We start from the raw sequence: 27,562 nt of genomic DNA on the forward strand, positions 1-27,562 counted from the left end.
TTAAGAATTAAAAGGATACTAGATACTATGTTTTTAGGATTTTTAAGTATCCATGAAAATTCTTTCATTCCTAAAATATTTTATAGTTGATTTCTTTTGACCTCAGTTATTTTGGGGCATAATCCTTTTATTATCGTATAATGAATCTCTAATTCCACCTATTTACTTAATATTTTTCCATATGCTAAACACATGCATACACACACATTTTCCACTTTTCGTTTGAGGTCATATAATTCAGTTAGTGAAATATTTCACTCTTCTGTAAGTTTAAAAACTAAATCCTAAGCAGAGATGCAACACTGGGCCACAGTTTTAATAAAATGAAGACAGTCTCTAGGCTCATACTCTTTTATGACATCTGATTTCTCTACCATATGTGCAGCACAACAGTGACATCTTAAGGCCAAGTAACTAAAGCTCCTTTAGCCAGAGAAAGAACTTGAATTGGGATCTGTGTTCAAAGAAATTCCATTTTATTATTAAGTACTTTTCAAGTTTACAATTTGCAATTGGTAGATCTTAGAAGTGCTTCTTTATTTATGACTTCTTTTGCAGTCTTTGTGAACATTTTAATGTGTACTAAATGCTAACATTTTACATAGACATACTGTATATTAATGCATGCATTTCACTGCATAGTTTATTGACACTCCCCTTGTAAAGCTTTTATGGAAGAAACAATAAGCCACGGCAGTATAGCAAAAGAGGCTTAATCTTTATAAATTGGGGCCTTTTCTGTCTCTTTGCTAGCTTAGGTGGCTGTATACAAATTTGGGTGGGAGGGGCTGGAAACACCTCTTACCATTTAAGGTTTTCTACATGGTGAACTCTAGCCAATTCGAAACAAATTGCTTACTTTAATAAAAAATTTTACCATTTTATAAAAAGTTAAATCATGACATGTTTAATTGAAATGGCTGTGTTGTAATTAATATTTTGAGATAATTGTGATTTTGAGCTTAAATTATATATAAAAATTGTCATTTTTGTATGTGTTAAAAAAAACTACTGTATCACAACAGTACTTTTTAGTTGAACTACATATTGATGTAAATAAAAACTGAATGAAGACATATTTACAACTTTATTAACATAGATTGTGAATGTAGTTAATGGTTTTTTTTTTTTGCTGTATGAGACCATGACAACCTTGAAAGCTGCTTCATTTTATGTGCAAAGAACTCCTATGGATCTATATTTTAAATTTACTGAATCAATGAAGTTACTTTGTCAGTTAATTTGCAAATGCAAGCTGTATTCTCCAGTTTTATTTTATGTATTGACACTAAACAGTAAAGGTGTACAATGTGATTAGAATGCATTTTGAAGATGCTTTCTGTACAGATACAAAATACAGGGACTATAATAATGCTGTGCAGTGTATAGCAAAGCCATTTTTCGGCTTTGATGTACTCAACTTTTTCAGTATTTAAAAAAGTGTTTTGAATAACATAAAAGTCTCTTTATTGTATAAATAATAAAATGTCACCTTATTGTAAAGTGTCTTTTGTTTAATATGGAAGCTGATTTCTTAGGGAGCAACAGAGTTGTTGTATGAAAAGGGAATGTTTCTTTTAAACCAAAAACATAAACATTGTAATCAATATTTGAAAAATGTAACTTTTTAATGAACATGTAGTATTTATCTTTATTAGCAATGATTTTTTTCATTATATGATTATGTCTCAATCACCCAAAAGCTATCTATCCATCCATCTATTATCTACTTACCTACCTGTCCACCCATCTATTTATATAAACTAGTTAATACCGTCTATCAATTGGTTACTTAATAGAATCACATAGTACATTTTATAATGACTGACTAGCCTACTTCTGATATTTTTGGTGTAAATACAAATGTTTATATTTAATTTTTATTAAATCCGGTTCATCTATAACAAATTACTTTTTAGAAAATTACCGCATGACTACAAATTTAGTCTTATTAACGTTACTAGCAAATTTAAAAATTAAGACCTTGGAAATTAAAAAAAAATGAACAAGGAAAGATCAGAACACATCAACAGAGTAATTATACATACAAGTACCTGCTTAGTATTTAAATAAAACACATTTTAAGATTTCTATGCAGTATATGCTCTTATTTTCTGTTGCTGTTATCTATAAAATTAATAAAATTTCAGTATTTTTTTTTAAAGAACAGAAGGTATCATTTAAATGCTCACACTCTGAGGGAAAAATATGCAGATCTAATTTCTTTAAATGTGTTGAATCTAGAAATACTAGGTTGTTGTATGGAAACTTAGTACTAAAGCATCTTAAAAAAAAAAAAGTCCAATCAAGTTTTAAATTCAAAATTGTGAGAGCGATTAAAACACTTTTACTATTTTCTCCACCAATAACTGTATCTTGTGAACCATTTCTGTGACATTAGAAACCCTGGTAAAATGATTTCATGAAACATGGGAAAAAGACTAGGAAAAAACATTTCAACTATATTAAAACAAAACAAGACAATAAATATTAATTTGAAACTTATACTGATACCAACCATATCACAAAAGTCTTATCATGGATAATGAAAAGCCTTATTTTTTTTTAATGCCAAAGAGCAGTATTAAATAAAATTCACTTCAATTGTATAGTCAATGAAAATTTAGAAATTAAAACATAAGTTTAAAGAAAACATAGAAATTGGATGGTCATATTCAAGTCAGTTGGTCATAATATACGTAACACAGTAGAAATGGGAAAAAAAATCCATCGCTACAAAAATGCTTTGTCATTATAAAAATATTTAACTATAATAAATAAAAATTCACTTTTGAAGAAACTGTTTGCTATGTGGGAATGAGGGAATTTTTTTTTGCATAAATCTTATGCAAAACATTTAGAACAAATGAACACAATACGTGGTTACACCATCATAAATGAAGATAATACCTTAGAAAAATGTTAGTTATCAATTTAAGAAGTCTAAGAATTAACATGACCAAGACTATGTAATGACTTTAATTTAAGTAGGAATTCGGTCTCTCAAATATTCCAAAATAGCAGCTGTTCCTTTCATTAAGATGGCTGCTCGAGGAACGCGGAATGGATTTCCATCTAGAAGCAACGTCCTAAACAAAAGAGAGAAATCAGAATTTTAACATTTTCCATTAGGGAGGCATTTCTTCTAATTTCATTTACTATTTCATAAGTAAAATATATGTATTATTTTTTGAATTGTCCCTTTTCATTCTAAGCATTTAAACAGAACTGTAACTATAATGATGACTGAAATAACATTAATTGAATACTCATTACATGAGAGGTATGGTTCTAAGTAACTTACATTCACTGACTCTCTTAAAGATCTTGACAATTCTATGATGTAGGCACCATTAATATTTCAATTTTATAAATAGGAAACACAAGTTCAGGAAGATAAGAAGGACTTGTCCAAGATTAGTTATTAAATAGAAGAGCTGTGATATGAATCATTATTTTACCCATCACCTCCTCAATCTTATAATGACCATATACTAAATGGTTGAATTATATTTACACACGTGCTAGAATGAGCAAACTGACAAATACTCATATCAAAGACTATAACACAGTCAATATATCCTATCCACACCAGGAACATTAACACGTCTGTCTTTGTACTTCCTCCCTTGACCAGATGCACTTATAAAACCTATTTAAATGTTCTGAAATGAGTACAGTTTAAGATCTAAGAGCTGGTTGATTTACTTAATTAATTTAATGAAATAAATTATAAGAGATTTTTTTTTTATTTTTCAATAACTTAAGTGTTTATATAAACAAAAGTTAAAGGATTCACAACATATTATACAGTAGATCTAAATTATATCTTCAAATGTATCTGTGTGCCACGGGAATTCTTAAAAGAATCTTTTAAGTCTTTAAAAAGACTGATTTTCTTAATTTATAGAAAAAAAGTTAATTATAGTCAATCTTCATTACTCATAGACTCCAAATTTGCTAATTTGCCTGCTCACTAAAATTTATTTGTCACCTCCTAATCAATACATGTGACACTTTGAAGATCATTTTGGACATGTACAGAGCAGCAAAAAATTTGAGTCACTTAACACTGAGGACAAAAAAAGGTGACGCTCTGTCTTGTTTCACCTCTCGTACCATAAACAAGTGTTCCTTCCATAGTCTATTAAGTGCGACTTTTTTTGTATTATTGTACTTTTTCTTGGTGATTTTGCTGTTTAATATAGCCTGCAAGCATAATGCTGACGTATTTCTAGTTTTTTTAAGCACACGAAGGATGTCATGTATCTTACAGGGAAACACACACGTTAGATAAGCTTCATTCAGGCATAAATCATAGCACTGTTTAGCCATAATTCAATATGAATGAATCAACAATATTAAATAAGGCATCTTAATGCAGAAACACACATAACACAAGATTATGTGTGGATTGGTTGATGAAAATGTGACCAGAAGCTTGAAAGAGCCTGACTCTGTGCTTCCCCTAGGGAGTAACGGTTCAGTATTTGCTAAGTTGGTTTTCACAAAGACTTTATAGAATACACTTATGGAACATAACAAGAATCAACTCACTCGCCTTCTATAATTCAATAATTGAGGTACCAAAGATATCAGTGCTGCCCTAGTAAAGTAAAATATGTTAAGCCATTATATGCAGTTTTCAATAATTAAATTTTTCTGACACATTCTGTTTAACTACTAGGCTTGCTGTTCATGTCTCAAATTCCCTTTATATTCACTTAACAAGTACTCATTAGGTGCTTACCACTTTCTCGGCACTGGGATAACTCTTGTACAGGAAAAAGAAATGATATAAATAAGTCCTAACAAAGCAGGATGGGAAATCTTAGGAGGGACTAACTCTGCCTGGAGTTTTGGAAAGGTTTTCAAAGGTGATAATTAGGTTGATTACTGACAGAAGCAGGGTAAAGGCACTTGAGGCTGAGGTAATAGCAAACACAGAGTACGAAAGACCCCGCAGGGCCTGAAACAACTGGTAGTAGTCTATAATCAGATTTTAAAAATCCCTATCTGCACAGCTAAGGAGTTGACATTTCCCTGATGTTTTTATGCAGTAGTTTCAGGTTATACACATACAGAGGGATGAGAAAAGTATCACTAAAACAATCAACATGTATGATGGATGTGTACTATACTTACACATATATCATGCTATATACACATACAGAGGGATGAGAAAGTATCACTAAAACAATCGACATGTATGATAGATGTGTACTATACTTACACATGTATCATGCTATATAAACAAAACTAAAAAATACATTTGGTAAAATTTGGAAAACAGAATTGGGATTCAGAGTTTTGTTACCTTTTATTTTTAACAGGACATTACATTTTTTATTTCAACTTGCCTGCAAGACTACCTCAAAAAACAAACAAACAAAAACACTTCCACAACTGAATACATGAAAAAACTTAGCATTTACCTTAAGTTCACACAGTTACCAAGCTCTGGTGGAATCTGTAGGAGGTCATTATTTTGAAGGTCCAATGTGATCAGATTTTCCATTGTCTTCATTTTCTGAGGGTCCAAAGATCCAACCTGATTATTACTAATCAAAATTGTTTCAAGTGTGGGAATTCGATACAAAACTTCAGGTAGTATTTTGAACCTATTAGAATATGAACAGAACAAACAGGAATCAGAGGCAAAATTATCCCCTAGATGATGGGGGTTTGATCTAATGACATAAAGCTTTCTTAATGTAAGGTTTTTATTTTTTTTTTAATTTGGTATAAGTTCTGCACTTAAATTTTTCAGAAAATTCTTAAAAATGGATAAGCTTTGGAAACCTTGAAATATACGTTAAGTGGACAGACTTGTAGCAGTTTCCATTTACTATACAAAAAAATCAAACAAAAGTTCTGAGTAAATTCCCCCATGTTTTTATTTTCTCCTTCAGGAGACAAGGAAATCTTCCTGAAATGCTCTTTATAAAATGTCTCCACGTAGGTATTCTTCCTTAGTTTACTTTTATTTCTTATGAAACAGAATTACTGCCAATATTTAAAGTAAAAGAGATTTATACTTTGCTTTGACTTAGGCTTCAAAAATGACTAATTCAGTCATTTTTCCAACAATCAAAAATATATTCATTTTGGTTTTTGAAAACATTATAAAACAACTATAGGTTGCTGGCTTCTTATTCAAAGTAACCCTGAAGATGCCACAAGAGAGACGGGAAAGTTGATGGCTCTCAGAGCAATTCTCAGTAACACTTCAGGATCCCTGGGTTGGGGGAAAAGAAACTAGCTTGGTTTTAACGTGAGGCAAACTGCTGCCTCAACTAGAAAAGAGAAGGATGTGGTGAAGGAGAGCTGTATAGTGGCAGCCTTTTCACTTCCCCATACTGCCCTTCCTTTGCTGCCTTGATGTTAAAAAAAACTGAACTACAATGAAGGGTAAATTCATTAAGGAAGCTCCGAAGTTACAGAGGGATGGAAGAGTCAGCAACACAAGTACAGATAGACCAAATCATCTTGAGTAGTCCCTCCAACTTCTCCCACAAACCATAAACAAGATAATTAAAAGTGATGCAGCTAACCAGTTAACACAGAAATTAAGGTTAGGTTTGCCAGCTCCTAAAGAATTAACAATGCAATTGATAGCTCAATGCATGAGTGCATGCTTAGTCACTTCAGGCGAGTCGGACTCTGTAACCCTGTGGACTGTAGCCCTCCAGCCTCCACTGTGCATGGGATTCTCCAGGCAAGAATACTGGAATGGGTTGCCATTTCCTTCTCCAGGGGATCTTCCCAACCCAGGGACTGAACCCGGGTCTCCTGCGTTGCAGGCAGATTCTTAACATCTGAGCTACCAGGGAAGGCCCTGATATAGACAACTCAACAGAGAACTGATAGTTCATATCAATAGAGAACTGATAGTTCAATTCACAAAAATTAGAAGAATCTGAGAAGTACTTATATTTTTAAACAATGACAGCAAAAGTATTACCTATACTCAAGAAACACAAATAATTGAGTAGATAGAAAAAAATTAATAGGCAGTATTTTAACATCACTGTGCCTTAGATTTCTTATCTGTAAATGAGCATGAATAACAGTACTAAAATTATATACTTGTTACAAGGATTAAATGAATATATAGGAAGGTCATGGGACAGTATCTGTAATATAATAAATGTTAGCCACTACTATTTATATTAAATTGTTACCAGAATCAACTTTCATCATAGGAAACAATATGACATAGTTGTTAAGAGCCTAACTTCTGGAGTCAAACCACCTGGGCTCAAATCCCAGCTCTATACTCCTCAATTTCTAAATGGACATAGTAACAGAACCTACCATGCCGGGCTTTTGTGAAGATTAAGTCAGGTAATACACATAAAGTACTTAGCTCAGTGTCAGCAGACAATAAATATTAATAAATAAGCTCCCAATAAAAATTAGTTATTCTTGATTATTACACTGGGCTTCCCTTGTGGCTCATCTGGTAAAGAATCCGCCTGCAATGTGGGGGACCTGGGTTCAATCCCCGGGTTAGGAAGATCCCCTGGAGAAGGGAAAGGCTACCCACACCAGTATTCTGGCCTGGAGAATTCCACGGACTATACAACCCATGGGGGTCGCAAAGAGTCGGACACGACTGAGAAACTTTCGCTTTCACTAATTATTATAATATCTTAGTGTTTACAAAATACAATCTAAATTTCACTAGCATAAAAAGCTCTGAAAGGGCTGGCTACTGCTACACGCCCAATATCATTTGTTACTTCTACTCTTCTGCTACATCACTTTTTGTTCTGAGCCATATTAAACTTCTTGAAGGGTCCCAAACACATCATTTTCTCATATCCTTGGGCATTAATACATGCTACTTGCTCTACATAGGATGCCATGTCCCTGTGTGTTCCAAGCCTCAGTTTCAGAGCTACCTCCTCTACCTTCAAGTAATCTCTGGAAATACCTATGTATGCACTGTGCTTCCTCTATAGCAATAAGAACTATTTATTTGCATATTTGTCTTCCTACTAGGCTACAGGTTTCTTAAAATAGTTAAAAAGAACAAAAAAATGTAGACATCAGTTGTGAAAATTCTAAAAAGGCAACATCACTTTTAACTCTAAGTGGAACTAAGTGACAATAAACCTGGATATTTAAACGAAGAAAAAGCATACAGCCTTTTTGTTTGTCTCTTTATTCTCTAGTAATCTCTAGTATTCTCTAGTAAGATCTACAAATTTTCTACAGAATAATTGTGAGTAAGATGTTTCTTACCTATTAAAGGAAAGGTTGATTGTTTGTAGCCCTGTCAATGATTCCATTTCTTCAGGCAAAGAACTTAAAAAATTATTCCTAAATTAGAGAGAAAAAGATGATTTACAAAATTTGAAAATTTGTCCAAATTTATAATTAAAGTATTGATCAGACAAAAATTTATATAGCTCAGTTTGTCAATTCTTGATTTCATTAAGACTGTGTCCTGAGAATTCTGAATCAGTCAGCAGCTTTAAGTGTTTGATCAATGGGCCTAATTCTAATACCAAAGTGCAACCAACTGGTGATGCAAACAACTCTTTAATAATAGATTTAACAGAGTGAACACTGTAAACTAATCCCTTATCTACTTCAAATTGCAATCAGCAATACTTTCCACAGTCAGAGCCCTTTAGGTCATGCCTATAAATACTATATTATTTGACATCACAAGTATTCTATGTATTTGATTAATACAAATATTTCATATACAGAATAATTGAAGAATAACTGAAAAATTACATAAAAAGAGAAAACAGAAATGCAAAGAGATTCTGTATGTTTAGAAACTTAGAGTTTTCTACTATATAAGTATTAAGGAAGACCATTTCTACTTTTAGTTTAGAATTTTAATTTGCACAATGTGTAACTTTTCAAGATCTTACAACAGAACACAGAAGTAAAGGGAATCTCATTTACCACTAAAATGATCTCGGAAAAAATTTAGAAGGTTAACAAGAAGGTAGAAATATTCTAGAGGTCATAGCAACGTTTGGTTGCTAAGTCATGTCCTACTCTTTGTGACCCCACGGACTGTAGCTCACCAGGCTTCTCTGTCCATGGGATTTTCCAAGCAAGAATACTAGAGTGGGTTACCATTTCTTTCTCCAGGGGATCTTCCCAACCCAGAGACTGAATGCACATCTCCTGCATCTGTCGAATCCACAGGTGGATTCTCTACCACTGACCCACCAGAGAGAAGCCCCAAAACTACTAATAGAAAACATTTGTGAGAAAATTATCTCCAACTAGATGGTTATCTATCACACTGAGTAATTTTCTCTAACCTATATTTTTCCATTCAGAAGTGAAGCCTAATATATTAATATGCCATACTTTGTACAACTCAACATATGTCCTTTTTTCTTTTCTCTGTATTTTTCTCCATTATTGTCTTTATTAATCCATGCTGAATACCAACTGATGGTCTATATCTTCTCCTAGAGTCTTATACATACTGATATCAAACATAAAAGCATATTTTAGTCACTTAATTAGAAATTTCCAGGTATAGTTATAGACAGAAGCCCACACATCGATAGACACACACACACACAAGGATGGGATGAAAAGAAATAAAGTCAGTAGCACTGGAGCAGGGATTCATCCTCACTGCTCCATTTGATACTGAACTAAAATGTGCTTTTAAACTGTTTTTCCAGTGTAACTGTCCGTGGAAAATAGAAATAATTCCACATTTAGCAAGAGCATACATGCTAATATACTTGTTTTAACTGCGTAAGGAAAAAATTTTTGTCTCTGTATGAAGACTAAATCTTCGAACAGATATAATTAGCTTATTGTAATTTAACTATTGTGTGAGTGGAGCAAGAGCAGGTACATTTTAATAAACTAAAACCACACCTAGTAACAACATACATGAGCAGTCAGAAGCCCAGGTAATAGAAATATACTTCACAAACCAAGCTTTAAAGCCTAAGAAAATAAATGACTATCTGACCCTGAAATACCTATTATCACCCTCAAAAACCTGTGACACTTCTGATCCTGTCACTTAAACTTAGGACATATTTAAATTAAACTTCCTATTACCTCTGTAGAGCCTTAAATAGTTTCCTTTATTTTTGCTGTCAATCATAGTGTTATCTTGCCTTGTGTGGTTAATATATTTTGAAACCAAATAGGTTGTTTTTATGATAAAGTCATGCTAGCTATTGTGCCAGCATAGCATTTGGACAGTTTTATGTTAAAAAAGAAAAAAGCAATATGAAGTAAATACTTTCCATGTGCTATTTTAATTTTGCTTAAGTATGACTCTAATAAAGTGTCAGTATTTCCTAATATTTTAAATAATTGTCTTATCACATAACTTCAAATGACATCTGATTAAACTATTTCCTAAATGCTTACTTTTAGATTACTCCTAAAATTTTATTAATAAAGACCAATTTTGTTTCTTAGGAAAACATGAGGGAAAGGGCAAAAATCAGGTAAAATACAAATTATTATTAAAAAAAGGGAAGCAATAGTATCAATAAATACCTGAGATCTAAAAAAGTCAATTTTTGAAGTGTACATAATTCCAAGGATATAAAGGAAAGCTTATTAAAACTGAGATTGACATCAGAAACCATTTCCTTCAGTTCCACAATCCTGAAACAATAATAATTTTAAATATTAATACTTGAATTCACTGTCAAAACTTTAAAACTACAAGCTGATCATAGAGAAAAAAAGCTTATATTATTTTTGCTAATTAAGATTTTCTGTAACTTTTACTTTTCTCACAAAAAATCCCAGTCAGTTTGGATGTGTAACTGATAAAAATAGATTTTTAAAAACAGCTGTAATATTATCTGTCCAGGAATTTCTATTGGACTTTAAATGTATGTTGAAGTTTAAGAAACCATTCAGTCTGTTTAAACTAATTATGGACTCACTGCACTTCCCGCCAAAATCTAGGTAATACTTTATTAATTCCTATCTCAGGAAATACTTAAGTAAATTTTACCAAATCCCTCAAATATTAACAATGTAAGGTATTTTACGTATACTTCCTAAGTAAAAAACTATTAAAAATAATTATTATTGCAACTAAGCTGCAAGTACAACTGAGAATGAGTCACAGCTTAATAGAAATAGCATCATGAATAGTTCTTACCTTTTGGGAATTTCACACAGCTGATTCTTACTGAAGTTAATCGAAGTGATAATGTTACTTTTTACCGCATCAAACACTTCATCAGGAATCAAAGCTGTCTGTTTATCACTAAATGAAAAATGGTTTAAAGATGCATCATTCTGGGACTTCCCTCGTGGTCCAGTGCCTAAGACTCCACGGTCCCAATGCAGTGGGCCCTGGTCAGGGAACTAGATCCTGCATGCCCCAACTAAGACTGAAGATCCAGAGAGCCTAAACTAAAACCTGGTGCAACCAAACAAAACATTTTTTTAAAAAGTGCATCATTCTTAGCAATCTGGAAAGACATGATTATTGCTGTTCATTTTAAAGACCTTTAAAGATTTCATAAGGAGATTTTTCAAGGTAGTTTATTATGAAGCTCTGTAAAGAATACCACAAAAACCTACCAACTCACAAAATGTTAGGAATTCAGACACCCTATTGTGTCATAACACCTTGTGTCACACCTTTGGTGTGACATAAACTCACAGTCATAAACTCAATATGAACAAAAACAGATACCTTTGAAGTCTAAGATGTCCAAGAGTCATAACAGTGAAGGAACAGTATTTGGGATTCCTGTACCCTAAATCTTTAATTTTAAAAACTATCTCACCTCCTGTCTTAAAAATCTCTTAATAGAGTTTAGCTGTCAACTTTCTTTGGATACAGAGTTAACTGCAGACAACAATCAATTTTTAAAAGTTCAACATGATACTAAACTAGTTTTCTCATAACCTAAACAGTTTCTCCCTCACTTAGCATGTGACAAAGTACACAGGGTTATGGCCTTGGACTAAACTATTTCTGGTTCTTTCATTAATATACTTTGTTAATTTACCTTCCTTAAACCTCAGTTCTATGAAGTTAGAATCTAAAGGCATTTTCTTTTCATTAAATTTCATTACATTTCTTTTCCATTAAAATTTTCAGTTATATTTTCAATAAAATATAATTTTAGTAAGAAAGTACAGTAGAACTCTGACATTTGCAAATTTAACAATTTGATATTATAATTGGGCATTATGCTTATGTTCTTCTTTTACAATTTTTAATTCCTAACCTCATCCACTAAAAAGAATCTTCAGAGGAATTCCAAAAATGAACAACTGTATGAACAAGAAAAAAATATTACATATAATGTGTGATACTGGAGAACTGTATGAGAAAAGCACTATAATACAGAAAGATAAAAAGTCTAAATTTCACCGTCATTATGCTTCCCCTTTTGCTTTTGGGTTCCATTTTCTGCTGTGCAGATGGAGCACTTTTACCTTTTTGATCAGAATTGCTCAAGTCACAGAGAACTGATTTATCCAAATTAAAGTTTGAAGAGTTATGCTATTTTAAAAACTTCAGTTGAAGGCATTTATGCCTTAAGATTGGGAAATAATTTATACTTTAAATAGAATACTTCTGTCCAATTCAAGTCTCCAAGGAAAACAAATTACAATAAATTTAGAATCAAAACAATCTAAGATGTATGGTCTTAAGTGCTACCTTTATTATGCTTTTGTGATATCGGTGCCTTTAAAGAATGGGAATGATTAACCCCACCAAAAAAAAAAAAGTATCAATACTACTTTATAGATTGCTTAAAACAATTAAAAGAAAGAGCATATATAAAGTAGCACAGTGTTCAGCATAGACGAGAAACTCAATAAACTCAATAAATCATATCCATGCAGAGTAGAGGGAGTGGAAGCCAGAGATAAAAGGAATTCTAAGCTAAGAAATTCCAAGACAGGAATCAAGTCTGTCTGAACATTTGGTATATTACAAAACCTAACATAGAATTTGATACCTAGTAGGTTCCAAAAATATCTACTGAATAAATGGGTATGCTGCTGCTGCTGCTAAGTCGCTTCAGTCGTGTCCGACTCTGTGCGACCCCATAGACGGCAGCCCACCAGGCTCCCCCGTCCCTGGGATTCTCCAGGCAAGAACACTGGAGTGAGTTGCCATTTCCTTCTCCAGAATAAATGGGTATATTATGTGTAAAATAGAACATGCTAAATTACTACACTAGTATGCTATGAAAAGGACACAACTACAACGATGGATGAGTACTATCTTGTATTACAGTGTCAAAGAAGGAAGGCTTAGAGTAGTGATTTCTATGTGAATGAAACACAGCAAATATGAAATGGAGACTGTATCCTGACTGCTGAGGAGGTAGTACCCACTGATACTACACATTAAGGAAAAGAGGCCAGGAACTGATGATGATTCTGTGGATAACTGAATAAACCTTGTCACTATCTAACTTGAGAATGTACTCTTTTCAATACAATACCAAAGCATGAACTAATCACTGAAAGACTTCTGACTGTACTGGCTGTTTTTATCACTGTTGCCTTAGACAGTACTGAAGAATACTTGACAATCACTTCCAATTTCTGCATAAGTATCTTCTTTCTCCAGTCAAACACATGCCCATAATATACAAATATCATTAGGCTTCTGCCTCGGTTTACATACCAACATTGTAACTATTACAGGTTTAATATATGTGCCACTCAGGGAGAAATATCAGTCACCTCAGATATGCAGATGACACCACCCTTATGGCAGAAAGTGAAGAGGAACTCAAAAGCCTCTTGATGAAAGTGAAAGTGGAGAGTGAAAAAGTTGGCTTAAAGCTCAACATTCAGAAAATGAAGATCATGGCATCTGGTCCCATCACTTCATGGGAAATAGATGGGGAAACAGTGGAAACAGTGTCAGACTTTTTTTCTGGACTCCAAAATCTCTGCAGATGGTGACTGCAGCCATGAAATTAAAAGACGCTTACTCCTTGGAAGGAAAGTTATGACCAACCTAGACAGCATATTCAAAAGCAGAGACATAACTTTGCCAACAAAGGTTCGTCTAGTCAAAGCTATGGTTTTTCCTGTGGTCATGTATGGATGTGAGAGTTGGACTGTGAAGAAGGCTGAGTGCCGAGGAATTGATGCTTTTGAACTGTGGTGTTGAAGAAGACTCTTGAGAGTCCCTTGGACTGCAGGGAGATCCAACCAGTCCATTCTGAAGGAGATCAGCCCTGGGATTTCTTTGGAAGGAATGATGCTAAAGTTGAAACTCCAATACTTTGGCCACCTCATGCGAAGAGTTGACTCATTGGAAAAGACTCTGACGCTGGGAGGGATTGGGGGCAAGAGAAGAAGGGGACGACAGAGGATGAGATGGCTGGATGGCATCACTGACTCAATGGATGTGAGTCTCAGTGAACTCCGGGAGTTGGTGATGGACAGGGAGGCCTGGCGTGCTGCGATTCATGGGTCGCAAAGAGTCGGACACGAGTGAGGGACTGATCTGATCTGATCTGAGAGCACATTATTATAACATATTATTTGACTTGAATTCAGATATATAAACAGAGTACAACCTCTCAAGCTTTGTCTGCTTGAGGTATTCATTAAATAAATGATACTTACACTTCTTAGTTACCAATATATGACCTCCCTCCAATATAAAATTCTCTCTGGATGCTGGTTACTGAGTCAGAAAATCTTATTACGAAACAATACTGCGTCTCGTATTTTACAATTATAAAATATTATAAAAAATTTACTATTAACCATATATCGACCTCCTTAAGCATGATAAATACAAATCACCTAAGGAATGGACTTAAATTCATTGTATATGCTTCTACCTCATCACTTTTTTTGCAATCGCTATTATTCTAAGTACTAATGCACTCTGATGAATTCTTCTTCACCAACTGTCCTTTTTTCTGAAGAATTATTTCTGAAAGTTACCTATGTGTTTTACAACATTTAAGAAAATGAATTACATACCTATAGTCTAACATTTTTAATGTGATGATGGTGTGCACATTGACTCTAGATTCACTTGGCAGTGTCATGGCAGTCTCAATAACAGAATCATTTTGGCTAGGTCCATCATCTGGCAAAAGAAAAGTTATATAAAACTAATATTTATACTACAAAGTCATTTAAAAATTCCTGAAAGTACTTTAAAATAGTACATATGATTTTTAGATACTATTGGTGAAAATGTCTTTTCATATGCTTTATTTCCAATAACTCAAATCTAAGTATAGTTTGATCTTTATGTAATAGAAAAAAGATAAAAAGTTCAAAATCTTTTAATAAATCTTACCATAAGAAAATTTAGGAGTAGGAAAGGATAAAGAGTAACTACAATGTCTCAGAAGAAACAATGACAAGCAAAAATAGTATTCCTTCCAACAAAGGAATTTGTTAACAAAGGAAAAGTACTATTTTCCAAAAATGTCTACCAAACAGGCATCTGCCTATCTTTTCAGTTTAGGACACAATGAAGCTGATTATCCCCAATCATTTAAAATCTGGCAATTTGCATAGCCTAGTAAGCTTTTGGTACTTTAGTTATATTCACTAAGATTTTTCCTAGCAAATGTAAGACTGTATTTTCACTAGATATTTCCTAACACGCATACCTACTCACATTTACATACAACCAACTCCTTCACCAAATTCTAGAGACTGTTTAATGTTTAACACATAATGTTTAATGTTTTACAGCATAAAAAGCAAAACAAACAAAAATCATCCACAATTAAAAGAAATGGCTTTGTGATTTTTTGGCGAAAGAGACTTCAGCCATTTAGACATAAATAAAATAAGACAATTTTTAGCAATGTGGAAATGATGGAATAGTCCTAATAGTCACATTAAGAACAGAGGCTTGCCGAAAGAACATTAAAAAACAATTAGCAGTATCCCTGATCTTTTCTCAACCCAGCAGGCATTTAATGAAACTTGTTGAATGATACTAAGTATATTTCTCTTGCCTTAAGCTCCTCAGACATTCATTAGTCAATAATTATTAAACTATTTTTCCACACAAATACATCCATATAAATACTTTATTTACAGAAGTAACATAATAAATGACAGACTATCGAATAGAGATAAAAGACACAGAGGACAACACTGATTTCAAGAGAAATGCTTTGCTATTTAGAAGTTCCCGAGCAGTTTGGCTATGCCACTTCAAAGAATATGTAATATATACTGCCAAATTACATCTGCAGAGACAGTATTAAACCAGCAACAAAACCCAGCGTTATTTTTAAATGTACATTTATATTAGCATGATTATATATTAAAATAGAATATTCTCAATACTTTCCAAAGAGCTACTTTTAATAATCTGCATCAAAGAGAATGTAAAGAGGAAGGCAATTGTCTGTTGCGGGGGGGACACTAATGTGAGAAACAGATTTACTTTGCACTATATTTTCTTGTACATTTATTGCCTTTTTGATTAAAAAAAACCAAGATAGTAATATTCCATAAATGGATCCAGATTCAATGCAATCCCTATCAGAATGATAACTTACTTCTTTGTAGAAATTAACAAGCAGATTCTAAAATGTTTATGATATTGCAAAAAAAAAACCCAGAACAGTCAAAACAAACTATTTTAAAAGAAGAATAAAGCAGGAGGACTTATACACCTTCCAATTTCAAAATTTATTACAAAGCAGTGGTAACCAATATACTGTAGTACTGGCACAGGATAGGAATAAAGATCAATGGAATAAACTTGTGAGTCTAAAATGAACCCTACATTCATGGTTAACTGATATTCAACAAAAACAATGCCAAGACTATTCAATGAGAAAAGCTGACTTTTCAACAAATGGTACACAGACACTGCATAATCACATGCAAAAGAATGTAAGTGGAAAGAATGAAAGTGGACCCTTATCTCATAGCATTTATAAAAATTAATTCACAGTGGATCAAAGACATGAATGTAAGAGCAGAAGTATAAACCTCTTAGAAGAAAAAAAAGTAGAAAATCTTCATAAAACAGGATTTTGCAAAGAAATTTTAGATATGAAACAAAAAGCATTAGCAAAAAAAGAAAATGACTATTAAAATTAAAAAAAAAACTTGTGTTTCAAAGGACGCTATCGAGAAAATGAAAAGACAACACAGATGCCTAGAAAACATTTCCAAATTGTGTATCTGACAAGAGACTTATACCTAGAATACATAAAGAATTATTACATCAACAATTAAAAAATTAAAAATTGGGCAAAAGAACTCAAGATATTTCACCAAAGGTGTACAAATGGCTAATAAGCACACGATGCTCAACATCATTATTCAAATCTGTTAATATACTTCCCAGTCAACAGAATCCTTATTTTATACAGTAATAGTCAAGTTTTGTTCTTTTACAAAGGTAAAGCATAGGTGCTGCCAGAATCTTTATCCTAATTTCTAACTGGTACCCTAAAACTCAACTCAGAGATTACGGACAGAACAGTATTACTGTGAATGTAAGAGTGTTTTCATAAATTCAGCATATTATGGTCTCATGGATTCAGATCAGAGCCACATCCACCAGGGGCCATTTCCTCTAAATATTTATACTAAAACTATATGCAAATTTATATACGATTAACACTTCACCACTTTTCACGTTATCTTTTAAAATATGGGAGAAAATAGAAGAGTACCTTTAATCTTGCTTCGTAGGTATTTTAAGACTTCTTGGGTTCCTTTCTGAAAAGAGGGGGATAAAAACGTATTCACCAGACATACATTGCAGTTTTATATTAATAGATCATGTGTATGTTTCAATATCAAGTTTAAAAACAAGAGCTGAATTCTAAATATGCTTACATTTATAATTTCTCTTCGAATGGTTCTCAAAGGATTTCCTTCAAGTGCCAGGAATTTCAAATGAAGTCTTCCCAATGAACAGGGCAGACTATAAAAGATTAAATAGATTTAAAGGAAAACATTCGGGATAAGTATAATTCAACCAAGTAGTTGATTATAAAACAAACAACATATGACAAGCTTTACATCATAAAATAGTGTCAAAGAAAACCCAAGTTAATTCAGGCCTAAAATATTTCCTTTCAAGATAAAATGCCAAACATGTTTTAAAAAAATAAGAATTGTTTCAATACTGTCATATTAGGATTATTAGAAAAAGAATGTGAGCTATAAAATATTTCCTAAATTACAGACAGTACCACTCTTATGGCAGAAAGCAAAGAAGAACTAAAGAGCCTCTTGATGAAAATGAAAGATGAGAGTGAAAAAGCTGACTTAAAACTCAACACTCAGAAAACTAAGATCATGGCATCTGGTTTCATCACTTCATGGCAAATAGATGGAGAAACAATGAAAACAGTGACAGACTTCATTTTTCGGGGCTATAAAATCACTGCAGATGGTGACCATAGCCATGAAATTAAAAGACGCTTGCTCCTCGGAAGGAAAGTTATGACCAACCTAGATAGCATATTGAAAAGCAGAGATATTACTTTGCCAACAAAGGTCCGTCTAGTCAAAGTTGTGGTTTTTCCAGTTGTCATGTATGGATGTGAGATTTGGACTATAAAGAAAGCTGAAAGCTGAAGAATTGATGCTTTTGAACTGTGGTGTTGGAGAAGACTCTCGAGAGTCCCTTCGACAGCAAGGAGATCCAACCAGTCCATCCTAAAGGATATCAGTCCTGAGTGTTCATTGGAAGGACTGATGCTGAAGCTGAAACTCCAATACTTTGGCCACCTGATGTGAAGAACTGACTCATTAGAAAAGACCCTGATGCTGGGAAAGATTGAAGGCAGGAGGAGAAGGGGATGACAGAGGATGAGATGGTTGGATGGCATCACCGCCTCTATGGACATGAGTTTGAGTAAACTCTAGTAGTTGGTGATGGACAGGAAGGCCTGGCATGCTGCAGTCCATGGGGTTGCAAAGAGTTGGACACAATTGAGCGACTGAACTGAACTGAGATAGTGCTAAAAAGTAAATGTTAGCAAATAAAAAAATTCCTAAATGAAAAAATCATAAAGAATAATTTTTAATCATATACTTCAGATTTTCATTCAAAAAGGAAAGTCATTTTTTTTTTTTGGTACACAAGATAAAACCTGCTGATATACATAAACATTAAATCTCAAAATTTATTAAGCATCTATAATATACTAGGAATTGTTGTAGGGATATCAAGGTCCTTTCCCTTAAAAACTTTTCAGATGAACAAAAGAAAAGGACACATAAAAGGACACATTTTGGCTAACCAAAATACAGGAATTATCATATGTTGCTGGTGAGCATGTAAAATAGCACAGCCACTTTGGTAAGTGGGAGTTTTTTCAAACACACATTTACCATACAACTAAGCAATCCCACTCCTACATATTTACTCAGGAAAAATGAAAATTATGTCCAATAGAGACTTACATGAATCTTCACAACAGTCAGAAAATTGAGAGCAATCCAAACATCCAACAACTAACTACTGAAGAGATGAAAAAATTGTGGCATATCTGTATAACGCAATAACACTCGGCAATAAAAATGAATAAATTACTAAGACAAAAACCACACGAATCAATCACAGAAGCGTTATACTACGTGAAAGAAAGCATAAAAACTATATGCTGTGACTTCATTCATATGGTACTTAAAAAAAGAAAAGTCCAGTGACAGAGCTCATCAGTGGTTGCCAGGGGTTGAGTGTATGAAAAGTGGATTGACTGCAAAGGGTATGAAGAGACTTTAGGAAAACAGAAACGTTCACTACGGTGACAGTGAATTACACCAATAGATACCGTTGTCAAAACTCATTAAACTATTTTATATATATATATATATATATATATATATAAAATTAGATACATGCTAAACAAGTAAAGCTGCTTTCAGACTAGGGAAGTAGAAATTAGAAAAAGGACTAAAGGGAGAAGGAAGTAGCAAAGCCTGGATTTGGACCTAAAAGAATAGAATTCCATTAGGGAGTCAAGCAGGAAAAGGGCATTCTAAGGTAAAGAAAATGAAGAAAGAAAAAGTCAGCATATTTACAGTTCAATGTAGTCATAAGATACTTGTGGGACTGAAAGATGAAAAAGAGAGAATGATGAAATCTGACTGTGAGATGTACTTGACTATTATGCTAAAAATCCTGGACTTTATCTTGCAAGACAGTGATTCCTAATTGTTGGTTAGAAAACCAGATGTATGAAAATCTCTCAGGAACTTCAAAAAACAACACCAAAGCAATTCTAAGGTCCCACTGCTAAAGATTCTAATTCACTACTGTCTCTGTATCTGCATTTTCTTCTTAAAGCTTTTCTTGTGGTTCTAATACATAGTCATATTTAGGAAAAAGTGCTCTAACAATGGAGAACCATCAGTTTTTTAGTTGAAGAAAAAGCTGATAACTTGTATTTTATAAAAACTACTCTGGTAGCATTGTAAGGAATCAATGTTGTTAAAGGAGATTCTGGAGGGGTACAAAATGAAAAGAATGGTCTTAATGTCTAGGACAAAGAAGGCAATGGCACCCCACTCCAGTTCTCTTGCCTAGAAAATCCCATGGACGGAGGAGCCTGGAAGGCTGCAGTCCATGGGGTCGCTGAGGGTTGGACACGACTGAGCGACTTCACTTTCACTTTTCATTTTCATGCATTAGAGAAGGACATTGCAACCCACTCCAGTGTTCTTGCCTGGAGAATCCCAGGGACGGCGGAGCCTGGTGGGCTGCCGTCTATGGGGTCGCACAGAGTCGGACACGACTGAAGTGACTTAGTAGTAGTAGTAGTAGTAATGTCTAGGAAGTATGAGGTTAGATGAAAGTAAAGAAAATATTTACTAGCTTCATTATGTTCTAGGCCCTGTGATACATACACACTTTATATCCAGAGCTCTGGAGAAAGAGAAATATACATATCAGAAATATTTGTACTGATTACTTAAATAGTATTTATCATCATTTTTATTTTAAATATTTCCCTTCTACTGTTTTTACATATTACTAGTAGCCATAATAAAACTGCTATGGGGAGAAAGGTGACTCCCTGGTGGCTCAGATGGTAAAGAATCTGCCTACAATGCAAAAGACACAGAAAATGTGGGTTCGATCCCTCAGTCAGGAAGATCCCCTGAAGAAGGAAATGGCAACCCACTCCAGTATTCCTTGCCTGAAAAATTCCATGGACAGAGGAGACTGGTGGGCTACAGTCCATAAGGTTACAGAGTCAGACACAACTGAGTGACTAACATGGGGAAAAGCATACATGTCAATATTTATGAGGCAAGCAATTCTTTCATTCATTAGTTGTAAGTACTTTTAGAAATATCCATTCACTTATTATGTCATAAATAGAAGTGATTGAAAAGAATGGTCACTGTCCAAGTACTCAAATTGATGGTCAAGATGTACCATATGCCATATGTACACTGTGAAAACAATTCTGGTTTTTTAAAGTAAGTTACTGAAATATAAACCAAGAAAGTCTACCTTGCTTAACCTTTTCCCTGTTCATAACAAAACAGGTTTCTGACATCCAAATACAAAACTGCAGACACCTAACAGGTTTACAACCCTAAGTAAGTCTGAGTTTTATTTTTTATATATCTGTAAAGTAATTCCATCTCTAAATATTATGGTTTTATACGCTTTTAAAACTTTGCTCACTACCCTCTTCCTCTGCCTCTCCATCACAATCAATTGCTAAATACTCAATCTAACTCATCACACCTCTCACATTTTTCCTTGTCTTTCCATTCTCATTATCACTACAGTTTAGGTCCTTATTACATGAGAGGAATCTAAAAAGCTGTCAACACAGTAAACTGGACATACTAAGTGTGCCTATTCAAGTTAATTATTACTACATTAATCTAATAGAACTTATTTAGAATTCCCATCTATAAACCCACTCCTATCCAAAGCATTCAACCCACTATCATCATCAACTTACAAGGTTACAATCAAGTTAGTTTTGCTTTTAATCTCTCCATCTCTTAACCAATGAAAACTGACTCTTCATAGGGATTTCAAGGACCTCTTTCACATGGCTTCAGTTTATCTTTCAAGACCTAAATACCTCACTACATGTACCCTACCAAACCTGATTCCTCACTGTCCTCTGAACATATACCTATAATTTATTTTGTAAACTTTCAGAGCTTTGTTTGTGGTTTTCTCCTGCCAAGTGAGTCATTCTGACCACCGTACATATGAACCTGAAAACTGCGGTCATCCTTGAAAGATGGATGTCTCAACTAGAGTGAGGCATGCCCCAGTGAGTAAATTTTTAAATTCTGTGCTCTAGGCAATTAACCTGCTTCACTCTGGTCCCAGTTCTATAACATCATCTAAAAATTTTACTTCTTACACAAAGTCTGCCCTGACTTTTCTCAATAAATTGTGATCCCTGTATCATCTTTAAGTCCCCAAAGTATTTCATATCTTTCCCATAGTTTTATAGTCATTTAACACATTCAACAAATATTTATCAGGCAGCTTCCATGAACCCAGGCACTGACATAGAAGTTAGAGCAGTGAAAGAGATAAAAACCTACCCATCCTCGAGTTCACATTCTAGTGGTTTAGAAAGAAACGAAAGAAAAATAGCACTAAGTCATGTCCAACTCTTACAATCCCATGTACTGTAGCCCGTCCACGCTTCTCTGTCCGTGGGATTCTCCACACAAGAATACTGGAGTGGGTTGCCATTATATTCTCCAGGCGGATATCCCAAGCCAGGAATTGAACCCAGGTCTCCCGCGTTGCAGGCAGATGCTTTACCAACTGAGCTCCGCAGGAGTCACTTGTAAATACAACTGATTCCATTAGTGTTTTAAGCTTGCTGCCAAGAACAAAATCTAATTACCCTTAGTAGGTCTGCACATGACACCTGCTAAGTAAACATTTATTGAACTCAACTTATAAAAAAGATCTCTGCATGTTTTAACCAATGAATTATAATCAAATACAGACATGATTTCATATCATTCCTTCTTAAACTTACCTACTAATATCATTGTTGCTTAGATCAAGTCTTTCCAAAGACTGCAGGAGTGTAATTTCATCTGGAACAGATTTTAACTTGTTATCCCGCAGGTCTAGCACAAGGATAGAGTTCAGATGCTTAAGATGTTCTGCCCCTAACATTTCAATCTGGTTTTCTCCTACATGTAATTCCTACAAAACCAAAGATCAATCATGTGTATTTTTGTATTCAATTTTATACTAGATAATGAAAGTAAAACTGAAATCTTAATTTCAAATAACTGAAAAACACATGGAAAAAACATAATTTTCTAATGACTAAGTTGCTTAAATTTTTAATTATATTTAAGCTATTTTACAGTTACAGAAAAATAACAAAAAACAAAATTTTCAAGAATTTCCTAGTAATTTAAAAATAATTAAAGGCTTAATCCAGCAGAAAGTTCAAAGTTTAAAAAACCAAGGTAGAGAAATGATTTAGTAGTTACATTTATAGAACAAAAATACAAATCCAAGAGCTATACTGATGAAAAACTAAAGTTTTAAAACAAATCAGTATATATTTAAAAAGTTATTTATAATAAATGTTTGTTACTCAAAATTTGTATTCATGATTTATAATAATGTTGTAATACATACTGATTTCCCATTAGCAGAATCTAAGATTATCAGATAATTAACCTTATTAAATGATAACTTTTTCAGTTATTTATATCATTGTCACCATTTTGCTTAAAGAAACTCAATGCATAAAAGTATACATAAAGGAAAGCAAACTATGGCAAATTTAAATACAATGTTAATGCATATACTTAATAGTAAAAAAAAAAAGTAATTAATTTTAAACAGATCTTATGATGAGGTAAATATGAACTGGCAACTTAAAGAATTAGACACACATTTTTTCCTGGTATTCCAGGCTTCCTACACTATGGGCCCAACTTACTTTGTTAGCTTCATCATCTATTAAGTTGGTACAAAAGTAATTGAGGTTTTGGATTGTGAATTTTAAATCATTATTTTGCTGTTGTTCAGTCACTTAGTTGTGTCCAACTCATAACCAGGCTCAAACACATCTTTATTAACCAAAACAGGACCATTGCAATCGACACAATTTTGCCAGTGAAAAAATAAGTTTATTTCTATAGAATAAAAAGCTGTGCTTCAGGATTTGATGAACTCTTGGAAAGCATTTTCTGCATCCTGCTGGTTATGAAAGTGCTTTCCCTGCAAGAAGTTTTCGAGATGCTTGAAGAAGTGGTAGTCGGTTGCCAAGATGTCAGGTGAATATGGCAAATAAGACAAAACTTCATAGCCCAATTCATTCAACTTTTGAAGTGTTGGTTATATGACATGCATTCAAGCGCTGTCATGGGGAATTGGGCTATTTCTGTTGACCAATGCCAACTGCAGATGGGGCAGTTTTCAGTGCATCTCATCGATTTGCTGAGCATACTCCTCAGATGTAATGGTTTTGCCAGGATTCAGAAAACTGTTGTGGATCAGACAGGCAACAGACCACCAGATAGTGACCATGACCTTTTCTGGTGCAAGTTTGGATTTGGAAGTGCCCTGGAGCTTCTTCTCGGTCCAACCACCTAGCTGGTCATTGCTGGTTGTCGTATAAAATACACTTTTGGTCAAAAGTCACAATCTGATCAAGAAATGATTCACTGTTGCACAGAATAAGAGAAGACACTTCAAAAAGATGATTTTTTTGATTTTCAGTCAGCTCATAAGGCATCCACTTACTGAACTTTTTCACCTTTCCAATTTGCTTCAAATGACAAAAACCGTAGAATGGTCAACAATGAGTTCTTCAACAACTTCTCATGTAGTTTTAAGACGATCAGCTTTAATGATACTCTCAATTGGTTGTCACCTTCTGATGGCTGGCCATTACGCTCTGCATCTTCAAGGCTCTCATCTCTTCTGCAAAACTTCTTGAACCACCACTGCACTGTATGTTCGGTAGCAGTTCCTGGGCCAAATCCATTGTTGATATTGATGTGGCGAGCTGTTTCCACTGCTTTCCGACCCATTCTAAACTCAAAAAAATTGCTTGAATTTGCTCTTTGTCTAACATCATTTCTATAGTCTAAAATAATTATAAAATAAACAGCAAGCAATGTCATTAGCAAAAATATGAAGAAACGTACATTAAGATGATATATAACATAACCATTTATTTAAGAATGTATTCCAATACCAACTGGCAAAGTTCAACAATGCAAAACCACAATTACTTTTGCACCAACCTAATACTACTTCTTGAGTTATAAACTACCCTCCAGATGAAATGGCCAAATTCTTATTTTTAAAACTGATTATTTCTTTTAAAAAAAAAATCTGTTATTAACAATACCATTAATATATTCAATCATAATAAAATTCTCAAAGATAAAATTATAAGAAAAAAACACATAACTAATATATATTCTCAATGTAAAATAAGTTTAAGTTTTCATTTTCATGATTAACTTTCAGAAAATTTATCTTAAACAACTAAATAGTACCTTTAATAGTTTACAAGAAGGAAATTCTGGTAGAAAACGTAATTTATTCCTTCTCAAATATAGCAATTCTAGTGATTCCATGCTGGCCAATTCAGGAGGAATAGTTTCCAAGAGATTTGAATTACAATCCAAATGCTTTAATCCTGTAATACATATTTAGTGAAACACAAAGATACTTCAATAGAGAAAAATATTGGTTTACATCTCTCTTACCTCCTGAATATCTCATAAAAGGCAGAATGGAAAACAAAAACAGAAGAAAAATAAAGGTCTTCTTTTCCTTAAGACTTCAATAAGCAATTTCTCCCTAATCCATATTGCAGATTCTCCACTTACTGCTGTTGTTGTTGATTTAGTCACTAAGTTGTGTCCGACTCTTTTATGACCCCATGGACTGACTGTAGCCCACCAGGCTCCTCTGTCCATGGGATTTCCCAGGCAAGAATACTGGAATGGTAGCCATTTCCTTCCTTCTTCGATCTTTCCAACCCAGGGATCGAACCCACACCTTCTATGCCATTAGGTGGATGCACTACCACTGAGCCACCAGGGAAGCCTTCTTCCACTTCTATTTTCCACTATTCTCAACCTTATAGTTTGAATAGGAAATATATATTTTACAACTTTTTTTCATGTACCTTGAGCTTATCAATTTTAATGTAATTCAAGACTGAATTGATATATTTAGACTACTTTCAGTGTTTACAGAAACTAACGGCTTTTCTAAACAAATTTAATAGTACTTCAATTTATAATATGACAATTCACGTATTATTTGGCTACAGCACTGAGGAAAATGTCATAATCCAATCCACACTAAATCTAGTAAATTCTATAAAGAAGTTTGTTTTACATCTAGAAACTAGTTTTCACAAGTTTCTGCATTTAAGAGCACTGGTTAAGAATACAAGTAGCATGTAGCAGAAAAAGCAAGAGGGATGAACTAAGAAGATGAAAACCCTGGCTTTACACTTTGCTGTATAATTTCTAAACCTAGGTTCCTGAATCTTTAAAATGTAAATAATACGCATCCCCATTAACTTCTAAAACTATTTGATGGCAAAATAATATATTTTAAAGCATTTTGAATTACAAAGAACCATACAAATGTTAGAAACTAGAATCTCGGTCGTGAATAGCAGAAAAAACAACTAAATGTCCTACTGATGATAGCTTAAAAGTATCTTTGTAATGGCTAAAGCACAGAAAATACCTGAGACTAACTATATATTAGAAAACCTTCTATAAATTTAAAGCATTTTTCTATTGATTTCAACATCTATTCTTATTGCTCAATATTTCTACTCAGTTTAAAAAAAAAAACAAAAAACACATGCTTCTGGCATACTCATTCCAGGTATAGTATTTTCTGTTCAGCTCTATTTTCTAATACCTTTATTGAAAAATGGCAAAAATAAGCAGAGTTAACTATTGGTATCACAAGTAAAGGCTCCCCTAAAATGTCAGTTCAATTTATGGCATTTAATTTATGCATTCCTGTAATAAATGACAAATAACCATTGTGCTGTGCTCAGTCGTTCAATCTTGTCTGACTCTTTGTAGCCTCATTGACTGTAGCCCGCCAGACTCCTCTGTCCATGGAATTTTCCAGGCAAGAATACTGGAGTAGTGTGCCGTTTCCTACTCCGGGGATCTTCCTGATCCAGAGATTAAACGCACATCTCTTGCAACTTCTGCACTGGTAGGCGGATTCTTTACCACTAGCACCAAATCAGAAGCCCAAATAACCATTACTCTATAGTCAAACAGCAGTGATCATTTGCAATGTATAAAAATATCACTGATTTTGCACACCTGAAACTAATAACACTGTTAGTCAATTATACAGTATTTTTTAAAATGTCTAACAGCACAATTTTACAAACTCACCTCTAAATAATTTTTAATAAAGTGATTGAAATCACATCTATGATTTTCTCCAAAAAGGGAGGTTCAAAAAAAATGAAAGGGCTCACATAAGATTAGCAAAAAAAGTAGATAAGGTAAACAATCTACAGTTAACACATAGTGATCATCAACTAAGAAATAATAATAGTTTGTCTTTAGGTGAAAAAGAGTTGATTGATTTTGGACTCAAGACTTCTAACAT

At 33.6% G+C, this 27,562-nt stretch overlaps 1 protein-coding gene across 3 annotated transcripts in view; it reads right to left on the reverse strand.

The window, feature by feature from the left end:
* Window positions 1–459: 459 nt before the first annotated feature.
* The window catches only part of LRRC40 (leucine rich repeat containing 40), a 40,802-nt gene continuing 13,699 nt past the window's right edge, over window positions 460–27,562 (reverse strand). For 2 of the 3 annotated variants that reach the window (XM_086390522.1, XM_086390523.1), the window contains 10 exons: window positions 25,453–25,595; window positions 22,956–23,128; window positions 17,803–17,890; window positions 17,637–17,682; window positions 14,956–15,064; window positions 11,132–11,239; window positions 10,513–10,623; window positions 8,251–8,328; window positions 5,436–5,621; window positions 460–3,089 (listed from right to left, as the gene is read on the reverse strand). In XM_086390522.1, coding sequence (XP_086246648.1) covers window positions 2,984–3,089; window positions 5,436–5,621; window positions 8,251–8,328; window positions 10,513–10,623; window positions 11,132–11,239; window positions 14,956–15,064; window positions 17,637–17,682; window positions 17,803–17,890; window positions 22,956–23,128; window positions 25,453–25,595 — 1,148 coding nt within the window. In that variant the 3' untranslated portion in view covers window positions 460–2,983. Of the gene's footprint in view, window positions 3,090–5,435; window positions 5,622–8,250; window positions 8,329–10,512; window positions 10,624–11,131; window positions 11,396–14,955; window positions 15,065–17,636; window positions 17,683–17,802; window positions 17,891–22,955; window positions 23,129–25,452; window positions 25,596–27,562 lie in introns of all 3 variants that reach the window. The other variant, XR_015160225.1, reaches the window with a different exon arrangement.

The sequence above is a fragment of the Bos grunniens genome, chromosome 3, assembly GCF_055505025.1.
Source record: "Bos grunniens cultivar Pamir isolate PY7600 chromosome 3, Bosgru_T2T1.0, whole genome shotgun sequence".
NCBI lineage: Eukaryota > Metazoa > Chordata > Mammalia > Artiodactyla > Bovidae > Bos > Bos grunniens.